The sequence below is a fragment of the Cupressus sempervirens genome, chromosome 5, assembly GCF_028749045.1.
Source record: "Cupressus sempervirens isolate cs-2001-9-10 chromosome 5, ASM2874904v1, whole genome shotgun sequence".
NCBI classification, from domain to species: Eukaryota; Viridiplantae; Streptophyta; class Pinopsida; order Cupressales; family Cupressaceae; genus Cupressus; species Cupressus sempervirens.
Window position 1 is genome coordinate 82,830,771 of NC_143122.1, and position 23,109 is coordinate 82,853,879.

Consider the following 23,109-nt stretch of genomic DNA (forward strand, 5'->3'; position numbering starts at 1 on the left):
AAAGCAAAATAAGATTATCAAATAATTGGATGCTTTTCTCATCAAATGTCCACATATTTATAATCTCCAAATGACACTAGTTTTCCAAAAGAACCCCACTTAAGACGCTTTCTCTACACAATATTAAAATATAATGAAGTACCATTAATATAATTTATTAATTGCTTTTGGCTCCAAAAATGACCTTTTCCACCGTAACTTAATATTTTGACATGCAAGGCCACTATTTCTTGTTCCCACGATTTAAAACTTTTCGTCCTAGTTCCAATGAGCTATGATACTGAGGTGACCGACCAACAACACCAACAAAAATAACAACCTCAACATATTTAGATGAATAATAATAATTCACCTGTCTTGCGAAAACAACTGAAGAAGCATCAAAATCGAAATCTGAGAACACCAAAGTGATCTTGATGATGAAAGATGATGAATGAACCTGACAAGGTGGCTTACTATAAATAGACGCTCCCTCCAAGATTCTTGGAGCCCAAGTTGGAAGTCCGAAATAAAAGTTGAGAGCATCACCCAACTCCTCTAACTCAACTGAGCTCATTGAAACCAACAGTTTGACTTACTATAATTAGTAAGTCTCTCAAGAGGATCCAAAACACAACATATGCTACTGAAAAGCCTATAACCCCACAACTGAGATCCTCAAATCCCACTGTCAGCTCACAAGGGTCGCAATGGTGAATTGACCAAGCCAACTACATGAACTTGCTAAAAATGGGGACATTACAACCTTATAGGAGATTGAATATTTTGTAGAAATTGTGAGTTATGATGATCAAATGACTCCATTTGCAACTCCATTGTCGCCTATTGAAATCACACATCCATCTCTTCTTGGTGATTTGAGTGAGTTGTTTCAAGAGATTTCTATTTGTCTTCCTGATTGGGATTCCTACTTGCTAGACATTGGTTCCTTGTTTGTGGTGTCTCACATTTTAGATTTGGGAGATATATTTGAGGGCGTTTCTCTTCTCTTTGATGATAGCTTCATAATAGTTGGAGAATCTTCTTCACCTTTTGGAGATTGACATTCACGAGCCTTCTCCTTAACTTGGTTTGTCACATTTTATGGTTCAAGTTGATCATGTTTGTGTGTTGGATTTCATGAACCTTGAGATACCATATCAGTCTTTAGAGATGCATACTTGGAGACTAACTCCTTCCATTTGGACATGGATTGGCTTCTTTATTATTTGATGTACTTATTTCCCCTAAGGGGAGACATGTTGCTTGTAGGCTTTGGATCACTGTTTATTTGCAAGAACTTTTCATCAGCATTGGAGCTTCTTCATTATTCAGGGGGTGGGGGTAGGGGGAACCTTTGCATGATGTATGTAGTCTTTGGAGGGTCTTGAGTCCTCCATGCATGCATCCTATTTGTTTTGATCTCTCTTTTGGAGAGGAGTTTTGTCCTATGATGTTTTCTCCCTCTCTCTTGTTTACGAGAGATTTATTCTATTGCATTTGTATTGTACATTAGTAACTAACATGGCCTAGTAGCTTGGATTCATCTTGCATTGTGAGCTTAAGTCCAATCCCCTAAGTTGCACTATTGGTGTAATAAAATATTTACTAATTAGCCATTACTTAGGATAATGTATTGCGTAGTGGTTTGCATATGTGACAGCTAGAATTTTGCACAGGTCCTTTGTAAATGGTGTAGGAGAAATTCTACTTTTGGTGGTGATAGTTGTTATCACATTCCACTTTATTTGTTGACTCCACTTCTGTGCATGTATCACATTATCATTCTCCACATGTACGTTCATTGCACAATGGAGGATGAGCCAACTTTGATGGACATGTGATTCCACCTTGTCTGGTGGGCTCGCTATGTATATTTTATTCACGTCTATTAACAATAATATTATTTGACCCTGGGGGTGTTGTAGATTCGCTTATAACTCTTGACACTTGATTATATTCTTGCCCATTATACACATGTCACATATGAATTCCATAACTTAAGAGAAAAACCTCTAAACATATAGTTATTTGAGACATCTTTTCAGTGTATTTCTTTGTTTTCCTTGATTCTTATCTTTACACTATTTTGGCAAGATAGGGAATGAAGATATATGGGGCAAGTGGATGGGGGTTGTAGGAAGGGAAGGGCAAACTTGAAAAAAGCTAGAAGTGGTTGATGTCCATAAGCTCTCATGGTTTCATTTTTGACTCTGCATTTTTTAACATTGTATAACTAGTGTAACTTGGGGACAAGGCTCCCCACCCACATATAGGTAGAAGGACTTGGTATCCTCCCTCAACTATCATTTCACCATTGGGGATGTGTGAGGATGCACATAAGTCCTCGAGACGATAGGGGGACGTGTAGATGTCCCTTAACCATCTTGGGGACTTTTGCACGCCCCTCGTTAGCAACATTTGAAAAAAAACAATTTTGTAAACATTAAGTTTTTAATTGTTGTTTACGGTTCAATCCCAACCTTGATTAGGTCCACACCCCATTTTGCCAACTGCATGCTTTAAAATACCCCTCCATCCTTCATTCTTCGTCACATTTGCATTTCTCATTGTTAAAGACTGCAAGTAGAGAAGAGTGAAAGTAAAGAGAGGAGTGATAAAAGAGATTGCTAGTGAAAGAAGAGAGAAGAAGAGGCGGAAGATTCTACATCTTCCTTGAAGAGACTCATCAAGCATAAGGTAGGGGTTTTGTTTTATTTTCTTATTATTTTTTCTAAATTGCAAATTGCTTAAAAAAAAAAAATCTCAAATGTTAAATGCGTTCAAATGTTTGTTTTACAATGCTTTTCATTACTGTTGTTCAAGAATCAAATGACAAATGTTGAATGTTTTTAAAATTAAAAATTAGTGGTTTCTTATTCTTAGGTTTTTTCTTTTCATTTTTGTTGTTTTATTTATGTAGATAAGTTCTAAGAATTTATTTATTTATTTTATGATGAATCTTGATGGCAAAATGAAGAATGTGTTGAGTCTTCATTTTGCCCTCAACATTTGTAATGTTAAACTTTAAATCAATAAAGTTTTTAAAAAAGATTTTAAGTGGGCTGAAACTAGTGGCTTGCTAAATTTATTTTCATTTTGTGAAATGCAGCATCATAATGACCTGTCATAGTCATGATATGAGTGGAGATGAGATGGAAATTCAGTTTTGAGGGTGAAAGTTAATCAAAATATGAGGTTGAGCCTATGGAGAGTGATCATGGGGCTGATCTGGATGCCCAAACTAGTTCCATGGCTAGTGGACCAAATTCTATAGATTGCTCCTGTATGCATGCTTCCTCTTTTGGATAGGATATGGTGTGAATCTATGTAAATTTTTGCAAGATGCTAAAAATATCAAGTACCAAATTGAGTTCAAAAAGCTTCAGGGTGTTCTCGAAGATGATGCAATTGCAATGTCTATTGCTTTGTCTGCTAGGCAACAAACTTAGACAATTCAATAGTTGTAGGGGCTACAATATCTTTCTACATGTACACTACATTGGAGAGATGGAATGATGTTAAGGTTAGATTCAGGACCTTCATCCACTCAAGTGCAGTAGGGGAGGGCAACAACAAAGGGAAATACAAGGTAGGAAGTACCCCGCAGCCGAGTTCTCAATGTCAACTGACGGAACAGATTGGTGATTCCATTGTCAAGTTCTTTTCCAATGGCATCCCATTGCATGTAGCTCAATTTCCTTATTATAAGGAGATGATGTGGATGGTGGAAAAGGGGGAGCATCATATGTGCCACTAGGTGAGCACAAATTGAGGACCACAATGTTGGATAACAACTATACCAAGGTCAATGTTTTAATGGAGCAAATGGAGGAATGTTGGATAAAATCTAGATACGACATAGTAATGGATGGATGAACAAACATTAGTCATTGTCCAATCACCAACATCATGATATCCCACATCAAGTTTTCAATTGCTAAATGTTATGTAGTGGTACAAAACTGACATCAACATTATCTGGCGCTAGAAGGAGGGCAAAATTCGAGTTCATTGGAAGGTTGAATTGAAGTTCTGAATTGTAGGAGGGTTGAATGACTTTCATTCTTGGATCAACTTGGAAATTCAGAGCAAAGATTGATGAGGAATGAGCTTTCAAAGTTAGATTTGAGATGAGAGATCTTTTAAAGTGAAAATCAAAAAATCAAAAAATCGAAAAATTCAAAAAAGAAAGAAAGAAAGAAAGGTTTCTCAATGGATAGGGGAGTAGACGTTCTTCCCATTTGGTTTGATTTGAACAAAGGGTTACCTCCATGGGATTTGTCTCAACTTGCAACATCAAGGAAGTGAAGGATACATGGTACTATGGATCATGAGGAGCTAGATTGTTTGGTATTTCACTTGAGAGTGGACTTGGCATTAAGAGGAAAATTTTCATTTTCACAAATACATGAGCCTGCAGTCCTTGTCAATTCGGAGGAAGATTTTCTTGTTTTCAAAGAAGATATCAATAGGGAAAAAATAAAATAAAATGGAAGAACTTCTTGGTGCAGTGTACACAATCTCTCACATTCAGAATCTACTTGCCCATCTTGCCAATACACCATTGACTTGGTCAAGTTTCAATTGGGTTGGTATGAGGAAATATCAGTGAGGTTTGGTAAAGATTTCTTTCAGCTTTTAAGTTGGACAGCAAAGAATGAAGAGGGTAAGATTTATCAAGATGATATGGTTGATTCTAATGTTCAAGATAAGTGGATGAACCTACACACATTATATCACAAGGTGGAGAGGTTGACAAGAAAATCGAGGAAACAATTGAATTTATCCAAGAGAGAGAAAGGATGGTAGGCAAAGGTCAACATGTGAGGGCACACGAAGAACTACAAATGGAACATCGAAAGTTGGACGAAAAGGAAATCTTTGGTGATCCTTCATGCATAATTCAAGGGGTGACTCTTGAGGATGGGTTGCGAGAAGTTTCAAATATCCTTAAAGAGGAAGATAATCAAGTGGGTGAGTTGAACAGTGAATTACAAGATATCACAAGAGAGTTCAAATATGAGGAAAAAATACACAACACTATCTCCACTACATTCTTTGGGGGGATGCTTGAAGATCCTACAGAAGAAATACAAAAGGAGTCATTACCCAAAGCCTTTCAAGGTGATCAAGTTGTTGCAAGTGGCATGATTCACCATCAACTTCGACCTCCAAAAATTTTGCCACTTGAAATGGAAGTTGATGGGCAACTTAAAAAGATGTATGATGGTTCCCCTATCAATCTCGAAGGTGTTATGTTTGGTGAGAGTCTATATAAAGATTGCAAGATGTTCCTAAAGAGAGTTCAAATAGAAATTACATGCTAGATGATGAAGCTCCTATTGGTGAGGATATGCAAGGATTGTTAAGTGGTGATCAAGTTGCTCCCATAGAAAGGGAAAACAAAGAACAATTTGGGTTGATGCTACAGTTGGATATTGTGTTAAAGCAATTTGTAGAGGTGTTTGATGGGTAGAATATCAAGGAATCCTTGATTTTTGAGGATACACTTGAGGAGATTCACAAGGATGCATGTTCATCTTTCACAAGGACGAGTCCCCTAGAAGGATGTTTCAATTAGAATAATCTTTATGTTTCTTTTTAATGCTCACTATTGTATCTTATTGTATCTCTGTAAATATTAGAATATTTCTAATATTTAGGTGTAGTGTAGAATAGAATGTTTCTATTCTATTCAACTCTCCTCTTTGTATATATAGATCATTTGATCTCTGATTAATAAGTCAACTATTCTGCCATTTACGTTTGTAACATGGTATCAGAGCCTAGTTACTTAAATTTTTTCGGAAAAATTTATAATTTCTTCTTGAAATTATTTGTTTAAATTTTGTCAAAATTATTTCAGCAAATTTCTCTAAAAACTGGCCTAGGGTTTTTTGGTTGGAGAAATTCTGAACTCGGGTCTGCAAATTGTGTGAAAAATGTGGTTGTTTTTTACCATCCTCAATTGGTATTTGAAAATCATGATTTCTTGTGCCCGAAATCCTCTACAAATTGCGATTTATTGGCTCATTTTTTAGTGTTGTTTTTGGGCAAACGTCTTTCAACCTGAATCTCAGCCACTGTTTGGAGGAAGGTCTGAGTTTTTGTTGATCTACAGCCCGCATTTTTTTACCCACATTTTTTGTTGTTTGCTGTCTAAACCGAGTTTGGTTTACCACATAGCCTCATTCTCTCTGCCGTTAAAGCCCTAACAGGGGTATTTTTATCAAACTCGGATTGTTTTTTCGACTGAAAACACCTTTTTTTTGCCATTTTGACCTCCATGGATGCCGACTGGATTTTTTGTTTAAAACCCTAATTTTTAGGGTCGGAAAACCATTTTGAATACATATTCTTGGTGGGTTTTTCGAGATCTCAAATGGGTTGTCGTCAAATATTTCTAGGTGCCTCAATTTTCGAGCTATCGGATCCGGATTTTGAGAAAATAAAATATTTTTGGGTTTTTCAAGCTCTCTTTTGGGTACTTCTTCGATTTTTTTTGGGTCTTTCATTTTCTCACCTCGAAATTTGTGCCATTTGAGATATTCACATATTATGAGCATTAGAAGTCAGACTCAATTAAAAAGCAAGGCAATGCTGCCCAACACTCAGAGCAGAAAGAATCTATCTACCATGCCTTTATGGCCAGCGTACCTACAGATCATGTGAAATCTTCTACCTGGTACATAGATTCCGGTACCTCTCGACATTTCACTCATAGGCATGATTGGTTTGTTGAATTCACTCCCTATTCTGACTCAGTAATCTTTGGAGGCGGCGAAGAATACAATATTATCGGCAAGGGCAATGTTCAGATTCAATCCGGAGGAAGAAGACCCATGTTCCTCAATGTATGTTATGTTCCTAGATTCCGGTACCTCTCGACAGTTCACTCATAGGCATGATTGGTTTGTTGAATTCACTCCCTATTCTGACTCAGTAATCTTTGGAGGCGGCGAAAAATACAATATTATCGGCAAGGGCAATGTTTAGATTCAATCCGGAGGAAGAAGACCCATGTTCCTCAATGTATGTTATGTTCCTAGCATGAAACATAATCTTCTGTTTGTTAGTCAGATTATGAAGCACTCTCCTTAGTTGGATGTCATTTTCAATGGAAATAAGTGTTCGATTATTGATCGTGCTTCTCATGCTACATTTGTTGTCGGTCTTTAGGATCATGGTATTTATAGGTTTGTAGATTCAGGTGATTCCTTTGAGCGTGCCTTCATCACAAAATCATCCCCTCTCAATAGCGTCTGGCATCAGTGATACAGTCACTTGAACATTCAATATCTAGCACAACTTGCTCGGGATAATTTAGTCCATGGTCTACCTGATATCCAAAATCAGAACCATCGTGTTTGCGGAGCTTGCCAAGCAGGGAACCAACATGGGACACCATTTAAGGATGGTGAATCATGGCGGGCATCTAAAGTACTCCAGCTGGTCCATGCTGATGTATGTGGTCCTATAAATACTCTTGTTATTGGGAACAGGTACTTCTTACTCTTTGTGGATGATTTCAGTCGCAAAATGTGGGTATATTTTTTAAAGCAAAAATCAGATGCTTTTCCTGTATTTCGGCAATTTAAAGCCCTAGTAGAAAAAGAGTCTGGTTCCCCCATCTGTACTCTTAGGATTCGATAATGGGGGGGAATTTTGTTCTTCTGCTTTCTCCACCTTCTGTACTACTCATGGCATTAGACGTCAGTTCACCACACCTCATACCCCTAAGCAAAACGGTGTTGTAGAGCGTCGAAACCGTACCATCATAGAAATGGCTAGGGCTATGCTAGAACATAGAAATGTTCGCAGAAAATATTGAGCAAAAGAAGTACCCACAGCTGTCTACCTTCTTAACCGGTTACCCACCCTTACAATTAGTCATAAGACTCCTGAGGAAGCCTGGTCTGGTCGCAAACCTAGGATCAACGATTTCAAAGTTTTTGGCTCTCTAGCATATGTATGGATTCCTAATGCTAATTGCACTAAGTTGGATTCCAAAAGCTAGAAACTCATTTTTACAGGATACAATCACACACATAAGGCCTACAGACTGATTGATGTAAACACTGATTGTTTAATCTTCAGTCATGATGTTGTGTTTGATGAGGAACTCTAACCATTTCAGCTCTCTGCCTCTCTGCCGCATTTCGAGATTTAGTCTTCAACAATCTCTAACTTGGGTCCTATTTTATATGAGCCATCTGATGCTACTGATAGACCACCTCAACCACCTCCAGATAATACAGCTCCTGCTCCTGCTCCTCATCCTACTATTCCAACAGCATCTAATATTGGCACCTCTGCTCTTCGGCCAAAATGGTGGCCTCAAACGATTAGTTATCTTCGTCCTAATGAACTCATTGAGGTTAGAACCTCCAAAAATAAGAGCATTCAGCACAACACAGTTAATGTTGCTCTTATGGCCAACATCCATAGTATCCCTGAGCCCCAGACATATGAAGAGGCCAAAGGAATTCCAGAATGGGAATAGAAAATGGATACTGAGCTTCAGAGTCTTCAAAAGAATCACTCCTGGGTTCTTTCAGATCTCCCTCCTGGGAAGAAACTGATTAGCTGTAAATGGGTCTATAAGGTCAAGTACCATGCAGATGGTACCTTGGGCAAATACAAAGTCAGACTTGTTGCTCAAGGATTCACCTAGTGCGAAGGCATTGACTATTAGGAGACCTTTGCCCCAACAGCCAAGATGAGGACTATTCGCCTTCTTCTTGCCATTATAGCTCAGTATGGTTGGAAAGTTCATCAGATGGATGTGAGGAGTGCTTTTCTGAATGGAGAATTACAGGAAAAAGTCTACATGACGCAGCCCCTAGTTCTCAAGGTTGCCGGTTCAAAACCAAAAGTATGTAGACTCCAGAAGGCCCTCTATGGTCTTAAATAGGCCCCTCGGGCTTGGTACATAAACATTGATCAATACATGGGTTGCTTAGGGATTTCAGCGTAGCTCGTCAAACAATAATCTGTGTGGTAAACACTCTGGTAATGATATATTTTTTTCTTGTTGTCTTTGTGGATGATTTGATCATTACTGGGAGTTCATAACATTTTATTTTAGAAATCAAACAGGATCTATGCAGAACATTTGATATGACAGATCTTGGATTGCTTCATTATTGTTTAGGCATTGAGGTTTGGCAGACTGACAACAGTATTTTTTTGTCTCAGCCCAAGTATGCTAGAAATTTGCTTGACAGGTTTCGAATGCAAGATTGCAAACTTGCCTTCACTCCTATGGAGACTAGTTTGAAATTGTCCGCACAATCTGATTCTCCTCCTATAGATGAAACACTCTTCAGGCAACTAGTAGGTAGTCTCATCTACCTTACTACTACTAGACTTGATCTCAGTTTTGCAGTCAGCTACATCTCACAGTTCATGACGAACCCCAAGACCGATCATTGGATTGTAGCGAAACGTGTGTTGTGCTATGTACATGGTACTTCAGATTATTGTCTTCTTTACACAAGGAGTACTACTTAGCTCAGTGGATTCATCGATTCCGATTGGGCCGGCTCAGTTGATGACAGGAAATCTACTTCTGGCTATGTGTTCAGTATCTGATCTGCAACAGTTACGTAGACCACTAAGAAGCAACAGGCACGGGCACTCTCCTCTAAAGAAGCAGAATATAGAGGAGCTATCAAGGCAGCTTGTGAAGCAATTTGGTTCCGTCATATGCTTGTAGATATGCATATTCCTCAAGTAGGTCCAACTTCTTTGTTTTCAGACAATCAGGGAGTACTGAAACATGCCAAGAACCCAGTGTTTCATGAATACACCAAGCACATAGAGCTTCATTTCCATTACATTGGACAGTTAGTAGAAGATGGATCTATTCGGTTACTCTATGTCCCTACCTTAGAGCAACCAACAGATATTTTTACAAAACCCCTTGGTCCTAACAAATTTGTTAAATTTAGGGGATCTATTGGTGTAGTAAATAGGTTGAGCATTTGGGGGGGGTATTAAAATAATCTTTATGTTTCTTTTTAATGCTCACTATTGTATCTTATTGTATCTATGTAAATATTAGAATGTTTCTAATATTTAGGTGTAGTGTAGAATAGAATGTTTCTATTCTATTCTACTCTCCTCTTTGTATAAATAGATCATTTGATCTTTGATAAATAAGTCAAGTATTTTGCCATTTACGTTTGTAATAGTTTCAAGGCCTTGACTTCATGACTGACCTTGTCTGGATCACTCACGAGTTTAGTGTTGATGCTATTGGGATGGTCCACCACCAACCTCGATCCCCTGAGGTCATGGAATTTGCAGGTTCCATTTGAATTTGAGCCATGCCTGGTTGTTTCTTTCCTAGCTCTAAATGTTCAAAGTTGTAAAAGTTGTTATTTTGATTATGGAAATTTTGGAGAGAAAACTTGTTTGTGATTGGATCATGGTCCTAATGAATTTCCTCAATTGTTGATCTTGCATGATAATTTTTTTGAGGTGACCAAATTTTTTTCAGAGTAAAAGGATGAGTTTGTGAGATTGAGAACTATCACCCAATCCTTGTTACTTTTGAACATCCTGAGAAACCATGTTAGATCCAGTGTTTATATTAGATCGGTTAGTATTGTCCCTTTAGAATCTCTTACATAGTTAGGGTAGGTTTGTCTTGGACCATTTGGTTCAGGAGAGTAGTTTAGTGTTTTTCATGTGTGGCTTAGATTAAGTTTCCTTTTAGTTGGGTAGATTAAAGTTTCCCTTTCAGTTGATTAGAGCAGTTTCCTTTTAGTTGTTTAGTTTAGGTGTTGTGAGGGAGCTCCATTTGATTTGCATCAAGTCATTTGACTTGGGATCCTTTAGCTTCCTTTAGTTGGAGAGCAGTTTTGGTCTTGGGCCTTCGCAATTGCAAAGGGGGTCCATGTTATCACTCGTGGGCGAGGTGTGTAGATTTTACATTTTTGGTGACAAAACGGAGTCCGTCTTGTTCATTTCTCGAATACATTTGGTAGGGTTCAAAGATTAAGGGGTATATTGAGTCGTTAGTCTATGGTAGAACTTGTACTAAATCTAGGTCTAACTCGATAGAGGTTCTTAAGTTATCTCTGACATGGTCACAACATTCTACTCACGCTTAATTGCTTTGAATTCTTGCTGTTTTGAAGTGAAGTTGGACTTAGTAAAAATCTTACACCTGCTTCAGTACCACCGTGGTCTTCCAAACCCTCCACAAGCTTCATTGCCTGCAAGCCCAACAAAAGATTAGAAAGAAAAAGAAATATCATGAGAAAAGAAATAAGAGAATTTATGCAAAAAGAAAGACGGTATCAAAGTGAAAATAAAGATGAAATTTGGTTCAAGGGTGTGCAATCTTCTCTACCGGTGCTATAAAAATAATCACTAAAGGTAGAACCATGATTTTGGTGCCACAACGACAACTCCGGTGGGGCTATAGACGCCTGACTAGCAGTGGGGCTCTATCTAGGTTGCTTTTGAAGTAAGGATATCTATAATAGCTAAGTTTAATGGATCTGAGAGATTATCAAGTCCTTGTCGAGCGCGGAATTTATCATTTGCACACACGTAAGTAACTTATGGTAAGGGTGCTTAGGTTCAACTTGAAAGTTCTTTCCTTTGTTGGGTGCTTGTCCTTAAGTAGATTTTCGGATAGGTTGTCTTGAGATTCTTTGTTCTAAGTTACTTATTTCTTGAAATGTTCAAGAACATTTCTTTGGGTTGATGCTAGATTTTGTGAGGTTTTCACACCATTGGCCCAAAAAGTTTTGGGGACCCCCTTTCTTTGGGCAAGCCTTGACAATTTTTGTAGATTTTTGGAATTTTTTCGGTTGCCTTAGCAAGTTTTTGGAGTTGTCCAAAAGGTTTTAAATTGGAAATTTTACGCTTTGGACGCCTTCGGGCCGGGAGGGATGTGGTTGGATTTCTTTGTTCACCCGGTCTTAACTTGATTTTTCGGAACTTGTAATTTTATTCTTAGGCCAAGCAAATTTCAAAGACAACATTTTCGATGGTTAGAACAATATTCGGCATGATAAATTTGCAAAAATTTTGGGATTTAAACGAATTTTGAAAATTGGAAATAATTGTATAGACTTGAACATTTTCAAAATGATTTTTTTTTTAAAAAAAAATAGATTTTAACTATTTTGGAAAATCTTGAATTTTTCGGTGGAAAACAATTTTTTTGATAGTGAAACTAAAAATTGGAAAATCGATTTTCAATGCTAGAAAAATGATTTGTTTTGGTTAAAAATTAAAATTGCATTGCAAAATTGAAAGTGGGCTTAATTGCAGAATTTTGCATTAAATTGGTTAAAACTGCCTTGAAGATTTTAAAAATATTAAAAGAGATTGGTAATTTAAGATTGAAAATCGATTTTAACTTGCTAAATCCGATTTTAATGATATTTTAACTACCAAAATGTTATTAAATGAAATTTTAACATCTTCAAGGCTTTCCTTATTTTATTTTGCAATTTTTGATCACAATCGGCAATTAAATGAGCAAATTTCACTATGGGCAAAATTAATTTTAGCATAGCATTTAAAGTTGGACCATTAATGAAGCACTATTTTAATTTTTTTCTCCTCAAGGGCTAGTCGGCCAGCTTGAGGGAGTGTGGTATAAGAGGGCTCCTCCCACTCTCATTTTTGTATTCCATCACAACCTTCTTCTATGTTTGGCAATTTTGCAAGGAACAACTTTCTTCTTTGTTTGGTGATTTCTCTTGCAAGGAGCAGCTTCTACACTTGGCGATTTTTCTCTTGGGGGACAATTTCAGACTTGGCGATTTCTATTGACGCAAATGTTTATTGCTTGGTGAATTTGACGAATTTCTACCCTAGTCGAATCAAGGAGCAGATCTGAATACTTTACTTTTTCTTGGCGATTTTAAGAATTCTGATTTTTCTTGCCAAGGCCATGATTTCAATTTCAGATCTCGGCAATTTCTTTTGGTAGAGGATACATGATTGCAGGTCTGATTTTTGGGCAATTATGGGCAGTTTCAATGAGATCGAAATTCTGATTTTTTGTAAGGAGGCTTGATTTCCTAAGGTCTAATCCGAATTCAAAAAGTGCCCGACTATTGGTAAAGACAAAATTAAGGTAAATTCAATTCATTTTAGAGCTGAAGATTGGTCCAAAAGCGGATTTTACTCTTTGTTCTTGCTTGGTTTCGTTTCCCTTATGTTCTTCTTGCATTCATCATCCACTACTTCATCATCCCATTGATAGGTTGAAGTTTGGAGAGATAAGTGTAGATTTCATGATAAGACACTTGGAGAGGTAGAAATAAGCTAGACCACCCTAGGTTGAAGTTGGGAGATATAAGTGTAGTCCATACTAAGGTAATAAAGAGGTAGAAATAAGTGGTAGTCTCATCCCTAGTTTGAAGGTTGGAGATTGATAAGTGTAGAGATAGGACTTGGCGAGGCAGAAATAAGCTAGATTCCATCGATAGAAAGAATGTTGGAGATCGATAAGGGTAGTCCATATCACTTAGAACGAAGGGGCAGAAATACGTGTTTAGGATGGTAGATGTTAGTGCAAGCATAAACCCAAAGGGAATGAACACCAAAAAAGACAAGGAAGACATGATGCCTAAGACCACCTTCTTCTCGAAAGTGAGGTGAATAAGTGATACCAATATCGGCACAGTAAACATGATCTAGTTAAAGGACGGATTGAAGGAAGGGCAATCCCCCATGGCAAAGAAAATCTACAAAACCGGAATTGTTCATGTGGCAGCCTTCCCTCCTACCTTGCCTTGTGCAGAATTGGTAATGGAGTGTGCATCCCGGTTTGATTTGGTTAGTAAGTCCATGATTTTTGATGAAGGGAAGAGAGTGTTAGCCAACATGGGCGGACAAGTGCTCGAAGAAGCATTTAATATCCCCGAGTAGAAAGGCATGACATTAGTAATGATGGATTAGGCAACGAAGTTATTCCAGGACAACCAGGAGGCTTTTTTTGTTCATCTAAAGCAGGATTGGCTACACAAGGGCAAGAAGGGAGTCACTAGGTCATCATGGCTCACCATGTTAGATTTCAAATCAGAGTATGGCGATCTCATTATGCTTCTTAGCCGGATCATGGGTTTAGCTCAAGGTATGCAATTTGAAAACTGGATGTATTATTTTATTGATGGAATTGAAAATGGAAAAAGAAGATTTGATTGGGCTAGGATTATAAGCGAGAATTTAGAGTTGCAACTTAGGATAGTGCAAAATCAAAAGCAATTTTGTATGGGGCCTACCTCTTTTATTTTATTTAGAGGTAGTGAAAATTGAAAAGTGAATCTCAAGGAAGAGTGAATTTCAAGGAAGAGCAAATTTGGAGGAAGTGATTTGAAAATATTTGAGACTAGAGACCAAAGGGATAATTCAAGATATCAAAGAGGAGAACATCAATGAGACAGAATTTGGATCGAGATTGGATGAGTTGGGGAAGGTTGCCATCAAGAAGAAACATTTGGGCACCCTTGCCTCCCTCAATGTCATTATCGTATACGCGAAAGAGTATGAGAAGGATCATGAGAAACCATTGTAAGTAGTGAGCAACATGATGAATTCAGCTGAGCTCAAGGTGGAACCTACACCTTGCCATCCCATGAAGGAAGTCAACGTCAAGCTAGCCAAGTTCATCACTTTGGCTAAAAAGATGAAAGAAAAGGGTAGAACTATATTAGAAGATCATTTGATGTCAGCGCAAGTGGAAAATTCTCCTTTTTCTTGGGTAGGATAGGTGTCTGATTCTGATTGGCTACCATTTTGGTGCCTTCTCATTGGTTGCCACTTTTCCTTTTTTTCCATTGGTCCATTGATGAGGTGGCGGTTCTGATTGGCTGATGGGGTGGCAACTCTAATTAGGGTTTCTAGGATCCACTCTAGATCGTTGGTTTTGCCTCTTTATCTCTAGCATTGGTTGTAATTTTGGCCTCTATATAAGGCCATTTGCTCTCATTTGTAAAGGGTCGGAGAAAATTGTTGCTAAGATAATACCAAAATTGCCTCTCTTTATCATTGTTGTGACTTGCATGGTGATTAAGAACATTTGGTATTATTGCATGGTTTCTACTTCCAATAGTTAATATTAGATTTCCTTTGGAGCTATTAAAGTAGAATTTATTTCAAGAAGGTTGTAAATTAAGAGTAGATTGATAATTGCATGGTTATATTAGTGAATGTTTGATAGGGATTTATAAACTAGGCCACTAGCATCCTAGTGGCTTGTTGGGAAGCCTTGCATAGTAATCTAGTCACTTTTCCCTTTAATCATTGCATCTATGGAGGTAGAAGCGCTGGTTAGCTTTCATCAGATTCAATCCTCGTCCATTTGCCAATCTTTCCGTTCACAAGAGTAGGAGTAGAGCAGTGAGTAGTTTAGCATTTGGAGCTTTGAGAAAGGAAGTAAGGAGAAGCATCATTGGTAAACACACCCCCACCATCACCACCATCAACATTATTTGGTACTTGTATATTTTACAAACCCATCATCATCACCATCACACCCAATATCCAAGTCATCCTTGAATGAACAACGTGAGGCCGCCTACGTGATTTCTAACAAATTACATCGATAACTGAGTTAGTATCCATAGGTGTAAGGAACATTGGAGTTTTTTGTCATGTCTTCATGAGTATTAACTTTTCAAGAGAGGAATTCAGTGTTTGATATCCCACATCAAGTGTTCAATTGCTATATGTTATGTAGTGGTACAAAACTGACATCAACAAGCCTCTCATGATCAATTTCAACATTTACGCAAAATGCATATCATGATTTAAGTTATTGTAAGATCATCACCTTCCAATAGCTTTTGCAAATACAAGTGATAATCATTTGGAAGTTGTCACTTCCTCATGATGTACACAAGGGGCAGACCCATACACACGTGACATCAAAAGCTCATATGAAGTCACTATGGATACTATCATGTAGTGTTTTAATGACATCCAACATGAATCATATAAGAGAATAAGGTTTTCACCTCGAATTTGTCTCTCGTAGGGAAGAATGTGCTACGGGGGATTTCTTTTGGAACTTCTTCTTCACAAAAAAACACTAACCTTTTGACTTCCTTGTCAAGGTTATTTCCAATAAGGTGTCAAAACTCCCTTTGAATCTGAAACATAGTCTCTATCTGCTCCCTCTCGTTGTCCAAGGTTGCTTGTAATGAATTGTCTGCTCCCTTGTTCAACAAGCATCCATCTAATTATAGTCTAGATATCCTTGGATCATATGGAACTTCATTCCATGAATCATAGTCCCTTTAACTGCTATAATTTTCTGATTAGTAGAGAAACCATCTCAACATAGTCTACTCCTTTTGAACCAATTTGACCAAGATTTTTTGAAGCAAACTGAAGCTATCATGTATCTTCTCCCTCTCTGATGGATGTTCCAAACTCCCTCTTGTCTATAAGGGCACTCAGAAAATGCCTTCATATGTGGAATAAATTTTCCCACTTACTCTTGCATGCATATATGCGAGTGCAGATTACATATCATAGTTCAGTGACATTTGAATGCCACAGCCTGCCACTTGGAACCTGCCTCATTGCGGCACAATAATTTTGACTGCTTCCTTCTTCAAGTTATAAACAACTCTCTAGTTTGTATAGAGCAAGACTTATCTACAGGAGTTTATTTATCGGGTACCTATTCTGATATTCTGTAGGTTATAAATTGCTGTCGATATTGATATAGTCTCTGATCTGAATCTTCAATCTGTGTAATCAGTATATGATATCTTTGCTGTTGAAAGTCTTTCTTGTAATTCTGGCTTTGCTACCTATCGCCGATTTTATTTCTCTGATTTGCACCATACTTATGCAATGATAACGTTGATTGTCCTTTGTTCTAGACAGAGAAGAATCTGATATAGATAAATAATACAGAAGGAAAAGTATCTCAATTATCTGTCCTGTATTCCTTCTTTGCGTCCTCGAAATATTTCTTTCTTTCCAATGTTGACCAGCACAGCTCTCTCCAGACTACTCTCCCTGTTGTTAGATGTTATTGTTGTATATGTATTTTCCAAAGTATGTATGTTATCCGTCCCAAAAATTCAAATGTATGGTCTACAATATCCAATATCAATCAGAGTCTACCAATTCAATATGGCTTGGGCTCGATGGTGGCTTGCCCACTTAGTCCAATTCCTCTCCATTTTTTTTTGTCATTTATTATATATACATCTTCAGCATTTTGAGAAGACACTTTTGAGAACAGTTCTGTCACACAAATTCATCTGCAATAATGATCCTTGCTAATTCGGCTTCAGTACTGGCCATGACAAATGAAGGGATAATATCTGTTTGAACGACATTTCAATAGTTTAGGCTTGCAACTTAATTACCACAAACCAGTGACGCATACAATAGTGAATGTGTGAATTTTGAACCCGATCATGTCGGGCAGTGACACCTCTTTGTGGGTTCTTACATATTGAATACATCTATAACAACATTCCCCATGTGTTACACATTCCAAACAAATGAGCAGTCGATCAATGATAGAGCTGAAGCCCCAAAAAATTATTTATTCACAGACAAACTCCATGTAACATGTAGTTTCAATGGTTTTGAATATCAAATAACCCCTCGCATCCAACTCTTACACTTGCCTTTATTGGGTCAATACCCGATGTGCTGGATTTTGGCAATGACTTTGGTGATTTTCCAGATTGTCTACAGGTTGTGTATATTGTTGAACTATTGTGTTCTCATAATATGATGCTTATCTAAATCATTGATATCAATATTAAACAATACCCTTCTTACAATAAGACACCTCACAATGTACTCGTTATTATGGAATTTCTCCATAATGCATTCTCTTTTACAAATACATCTGAGATATAGAATTCTGATGGTGTTGATAGATATATCATGGCTTCTACTTCATGGGACAAATGGACGTGTGCATGTTGGATATAAATTCCTCCCTTCTACATAATACACTTCATTTGACGCACAAATTACCCTCTCCAATAAGTTCTTCGATGCTATGGGTGACACTGTTATCAAGACTTAAGTTGTCCAATGTTGACTCATTTTCTAAAACTAAATCTCCTCCATGGTTATGATGAAGATAAGTGAACATCTCACTTTAGAAGCCATCATGGCCCTGCAAATTGTCATAATAGTCCCCGCAGTTAGACCGAAGTCTGAGCTAATTTCATTTTGTAATGATCTGCGGGGAAAGATTCAACATTCTTCTTGAAACGATCCACATATATCCAAATATTCAAGGCTATGAAGCAGTGTAAGCCGGGTGCGTGCACCCAGGTCAAAACCCTGGCACACCCGGTGCGGGTGCGTCACGCACCCAAGTACCCCCACCGGGAGTTTTTCCGTTGCCACACCCCCATCGCACCAGTCAAGCACTCGGGGGGGACGCGATGCTTGGGTGTGTCCAGGGTGCTTGGGTGCGCAGGTGCTTCCTGGGTGCTTGCGGGGTGCTTCCTGGGTACTCACTTTGATATGGCTATGATACATTATTATTATTTCATTGTTTCATGCTATTCGGTTCATTGTCATCATGAGCATCTTTATGATATATGATATTCATAGAATCATATTTGAAGAATGAATTTTGAATCTTGCATCTTGAACTAAGTTAATTTGTTAAATGGTCATTAGTAATGGTTATGAGGTTTCAAGTTTCAAGTTTGAACTTATGGTTTGTGAATCACATTTCAATTTTCTCTATTCATTGTATTCAACTATATTTGGTATGTTAATGTTATATAATATTTTGAAGTATCATTTCATAATTAGCATTTTCAGTCATATATATTATATATATACTATGCAACCCACTCTCTCCACTCCCCCTCCTCCCCTACCCCGCCCACCCCCCCTCTGCTCCCCCACCGCCGCAACCTCATCGTCCCCCCGCCGTCCCCAAATTGAGGCTATTTTTTTCCCGCACCCGAAACTCGTCCTGACGTCCCCCTGCACCGCCGCACCCCCGTGCTAGGGTAACACTGCTATGAAGTGAAAGCAGCCAGAAAAGGGGCCAATTAATAAAGCATATTTTACTTTGATCTCAAGTGTCGCATCTTCCCATACTCTGCTAGTATTTGAGAGTGGCATCTTCAACAATATGGGGTTCTGTGATACTCATCATCTCTATCCTACAATTATCATGGTAAAAGTTCTGATCTTGCTCTATCTCAAATAGAAGACTTGATAATAGTTGAGTCCAAACGATTATTATCAAATCTATGAGACAAGGTATTACGCCAAGATCCAAGTATGTAAGTGACAAAACTAACGAGTCCCTGGTAACGTATGCTGATCTGATACCATGTTAACGTTAAAAGATTGTTGCAGATAAAATGATATTTTTTGTCATTTCTATATAATTTTCAAAAACAACAATGTCTCTCCATTTATATTGAGAATCATCCTATGAAGAGACATGTCCCTTCAAGGGACATGTCTATTCATTAATTATATGATTAATATAATAACAAATATATATATACACACACACATATACAAATGTATATGTATATATATATTATACATATTTATGTATGCATGTATATACTACATATATATGTATATGTGTGTGTGCGTGTATATATAAAAAATAAACACATTATATCTCACATATAATTATTCATAGGTTTATCCAACTAAAGCTATAAAATATTAACAGAGGAACTTGGGCCACAAAATGTGGTCCAAGTAGTGATAGATGCAACACACGTATGCAACATTTTAAGGAAATTTATTGAGATAGCCTACAAACATATTTAGTGGACACAATGTTATGTGCATGTCATGAATGATGCACTCAAGGACATGGGGAAGATTAATTAGATTAGAGGAGTCATTAGCGATGCGAGATATGTGCAAATGTTTATCTACAACCGCCACACTTCACATGCAGTCTTCAGGACCTTTGTGAAAGAGTTCTTGAAACCAATTGAGACCTGATGTGCTTAATATTACATTCTCTTGGAGAGAATGCTTGAGTCACAAGAGGCACCACAAGTCATGGTTATGAGAAGTGAGTGGAATTGGTGGGTTGTTGGCCAAGACAAAGTAGGGGAAGAGGGTGAAGAAGGCAATGGAGAGTAATTAGTTTTGGGGTGATGGAAAATACACTATCTCTATTATTACTCTAGTTTTCCAGGTGATTAGATATGGCGATGGGGATGCACCTAACCTTGGAGAGGTGTATGAGTTCATTGATTCTATGCTTGATCAGATGAGGTCTATTGTTCAAGAGGATCCCACTTTAGCATTTCACAATGAGCACATTCAACTTATTATTCAACATAGATGAGATGAGTTGAACACTCCCTTGCACATAGTTGCTTATGTATTGAATCCAAGGTGGTACATGTCTAGGCCTACTAGAGTTACATTGCTTGAGGATAATGAGGTGAAGGCATGATTCTTCAGGTGTATCGATAGGATTTTTTATGGTCCTATTGCTAACTCAATTCTCATTGAGTGGACAAAATTCACCACTCTTAAGGGTTATTTAGATGTGGCAAAGATGGATATAACAACAATGGCACCGGAGAAATTTTGTAGTGCAAATGTCGTGGAGTACAAAAAGAAAAGATTACCACACTAGCCATTTGTCTACAATCTCAAGTTATTATTTCTTCAGCCATAGAGAGTAACCAGTCTACTTATAGCTTCATCCACTCTCTTGAGAGGAATAAACTTACTATAGAAGAGTGGAGAAGTTAGTAGTTGTACATAGTGGCTTGCGTATCACTGATCGCAAGACGTTTGAGTCAAAGGAGAGCCCAAAAGCACAGTGGGATGTAGAGACAAAGGAACCGACACAAATTGATGGGGACGAGGATGCAACATCTTTAGATGTAGGGCTTGTTGGTGTCTGTTTGACAAATCTTGTCTGCGAGGAGTTCAACAGTACCAATGTTGAGGAGTTTGCCTAAGGGGATGATTAGAGGCCTCCCTTTGCTACATCTTGACATTTTGTACTTGTTTTGATATAATATTATCATGCTACTCATTGTAATCATCTTTATGATGCAGATATTTTTGATATAATAGAAATCTTCCATTTGCCATTTCAACAATTTTATAATATTTAATTTGATATGCAATGTTCCATCGTTCATTGTTCAAGTATTTAGTATTAGGCATTTACAAGTTTGCTATTTAGTATTTACTGTTTTACTTCTAGATCTTATACTGTTATAAACTTGTACATCTTTTCACAACTCTAGATATTTGTAATCCTCAGTTTTCATTTTTGACTGTTTTAAAATGTTGAAGTTGTTGGATGCCACTTGATATGCATATATCAGAAACATATGTTGTGGCCATTGTGAATTATGCACAAAGATATTCTAATGGACAATATGTATCCTAGACGCTATATTATTGATTTGGTTGGCATACATGTGTTTTCACTCATGTGAGTTTCTATATTCTTGGAATAGTGCAGATGCAAAGTTCAATCAGATAGTGGGTCCCCATGTTAGGCGATGGGGTTACTATTATTTACTGTATGACAAACACAGCTACCAGATTTTAAGCCAAGGTATGCAGCACATTGTAAAACAAATTTTATAACTGCTAGGTAGAGCTTTTTTCACCAGGACTATAAATCAGATATCTCAGACTCTACCTAAGAGTTCATGATTTTAATGTATATATGTAAACTTAATTTGGACAAAACATTGTGGCAATTTTTAGTTTATTTGTTTCTTATGACATTTTGTAATCCATCATCAGGATAACTTATATATGGGAGTCAATAGTAAGAATTTCTACACAATTGTTTTTGATAGAAATGTTTCTCAGACCACCAATATGAATTGTGAAAACATAATGCTCCTGATTATAAGTCCGTGTTACTGTTTGCAAAGAGTACAGTACTTTATTTCCTTATATGCTTAAAGTATGGATGGTAATATTTCCATTTGTATTGCCTCCTTGAGATGGAACTTGCTTTTTCTGCTATATTAGTAGTTAGCTGAATTAATATAGATGAATTGGACATTATCTCAATCTGGGATGGTTTCTTGAATTGTTGTTTCTACTTAAAATAACATCTCCTAAAAGAAAGTTTGCCTGTGTAGCATATATAGAATATTACAATCGAATGTGACAGAACTTATCCATCTTAACTTCAGGCATTGTTTTATGGTATGGCCATAAATGAAACGAATATAATATATTCCATAGCATTGTTTTATGGTATGGCCAATTTTTTTTGTAATTAATCCAGAATTGATACATCTCCAAATAGGATAATAAAACATTAAGATTAACTTGTTTTTGTCTCAAGTAGCGTTTTGAATACAACATAATAGTTTTTTTAATTGCGGCAAAAAGACCCAAGAAATCCATACAATAACTCTACTGTCACTACTGTGATGAGCACACTATTATACTAAGAGTGGCTGTTGAATCTGTACAACGATATTCTTTAACGTTTTAAAAGCTAAATAATCACTTCAAGATTTTATCAAAATAAGCACATATCTAAAATCAAATCATGAGCAACACAATAACAACACATTTTGTTTGTGGAAACCGTTGTGGGAGAAGATCATGGCAAAAGTATTGCTTTTTCTCATCTTCTTTCTACAAAATTTGTAGGCACCAGCCTACTAGAGACACTATCCCCTACAATATGAGACACTAGCCCGACCGGTATGGAGCACCAACTTCACCAATATGAGACACTAATCTCAATATCAATTTCTTCTCTAAATTCTGCTATCAGTTTTTTCTGCATTCTGCTATAATGTTGATTAGAAATCTGCTATAAAACTGTTTGCAATGTCCTTATAAAATGTATTACAAATCTACCATGGAACTTATCACAGTGTCCTCATATAATTTATGCTCCACGGAGTTTTTGGGATGGGGATGGTTTAGGGGACGGAGATGTGTTTCCGGGATGGGTATGGGTTGAAGCCAAAATTTAGGGGACGGGACCTTAGGGGACAGCGATTAAAAGCATAGGGGTTTTTTATATAAGAGACAAAACTCAATTATGCATAACATAGCATTGATAAACTATTCATCATAGACATTTAAAACATAAGAAGCTCAATACGATCAAGCATTGATACAATTACAATGCACATGTAACATAATTATAACAAATTG

At 37.3% G+C, this 23,109-nt stretch overlaps 1 protein-coding gene across 1 annotated transcript in view; it reads left to right on the forward strand.

Moving 5' to 3' along the window:
- Nucleotides 1–23,109, forward strand: part of LOC149554665 (uncharacterized) — a 253,826-nt gene that overhangs the window by 99,120 nt on the left and 131,597 nt on the right. Inside the window, exon 5 of the mRNA XM_089828725.1 lies at nt 21,434–21,529. Coding sequence (XP_089684851.1) covers nt 21,434–21,529 — 96 coding nt within the window. The remainder of the gene's footprint in view (nt 1–21,433; nt 21,530–23,109) is intronic.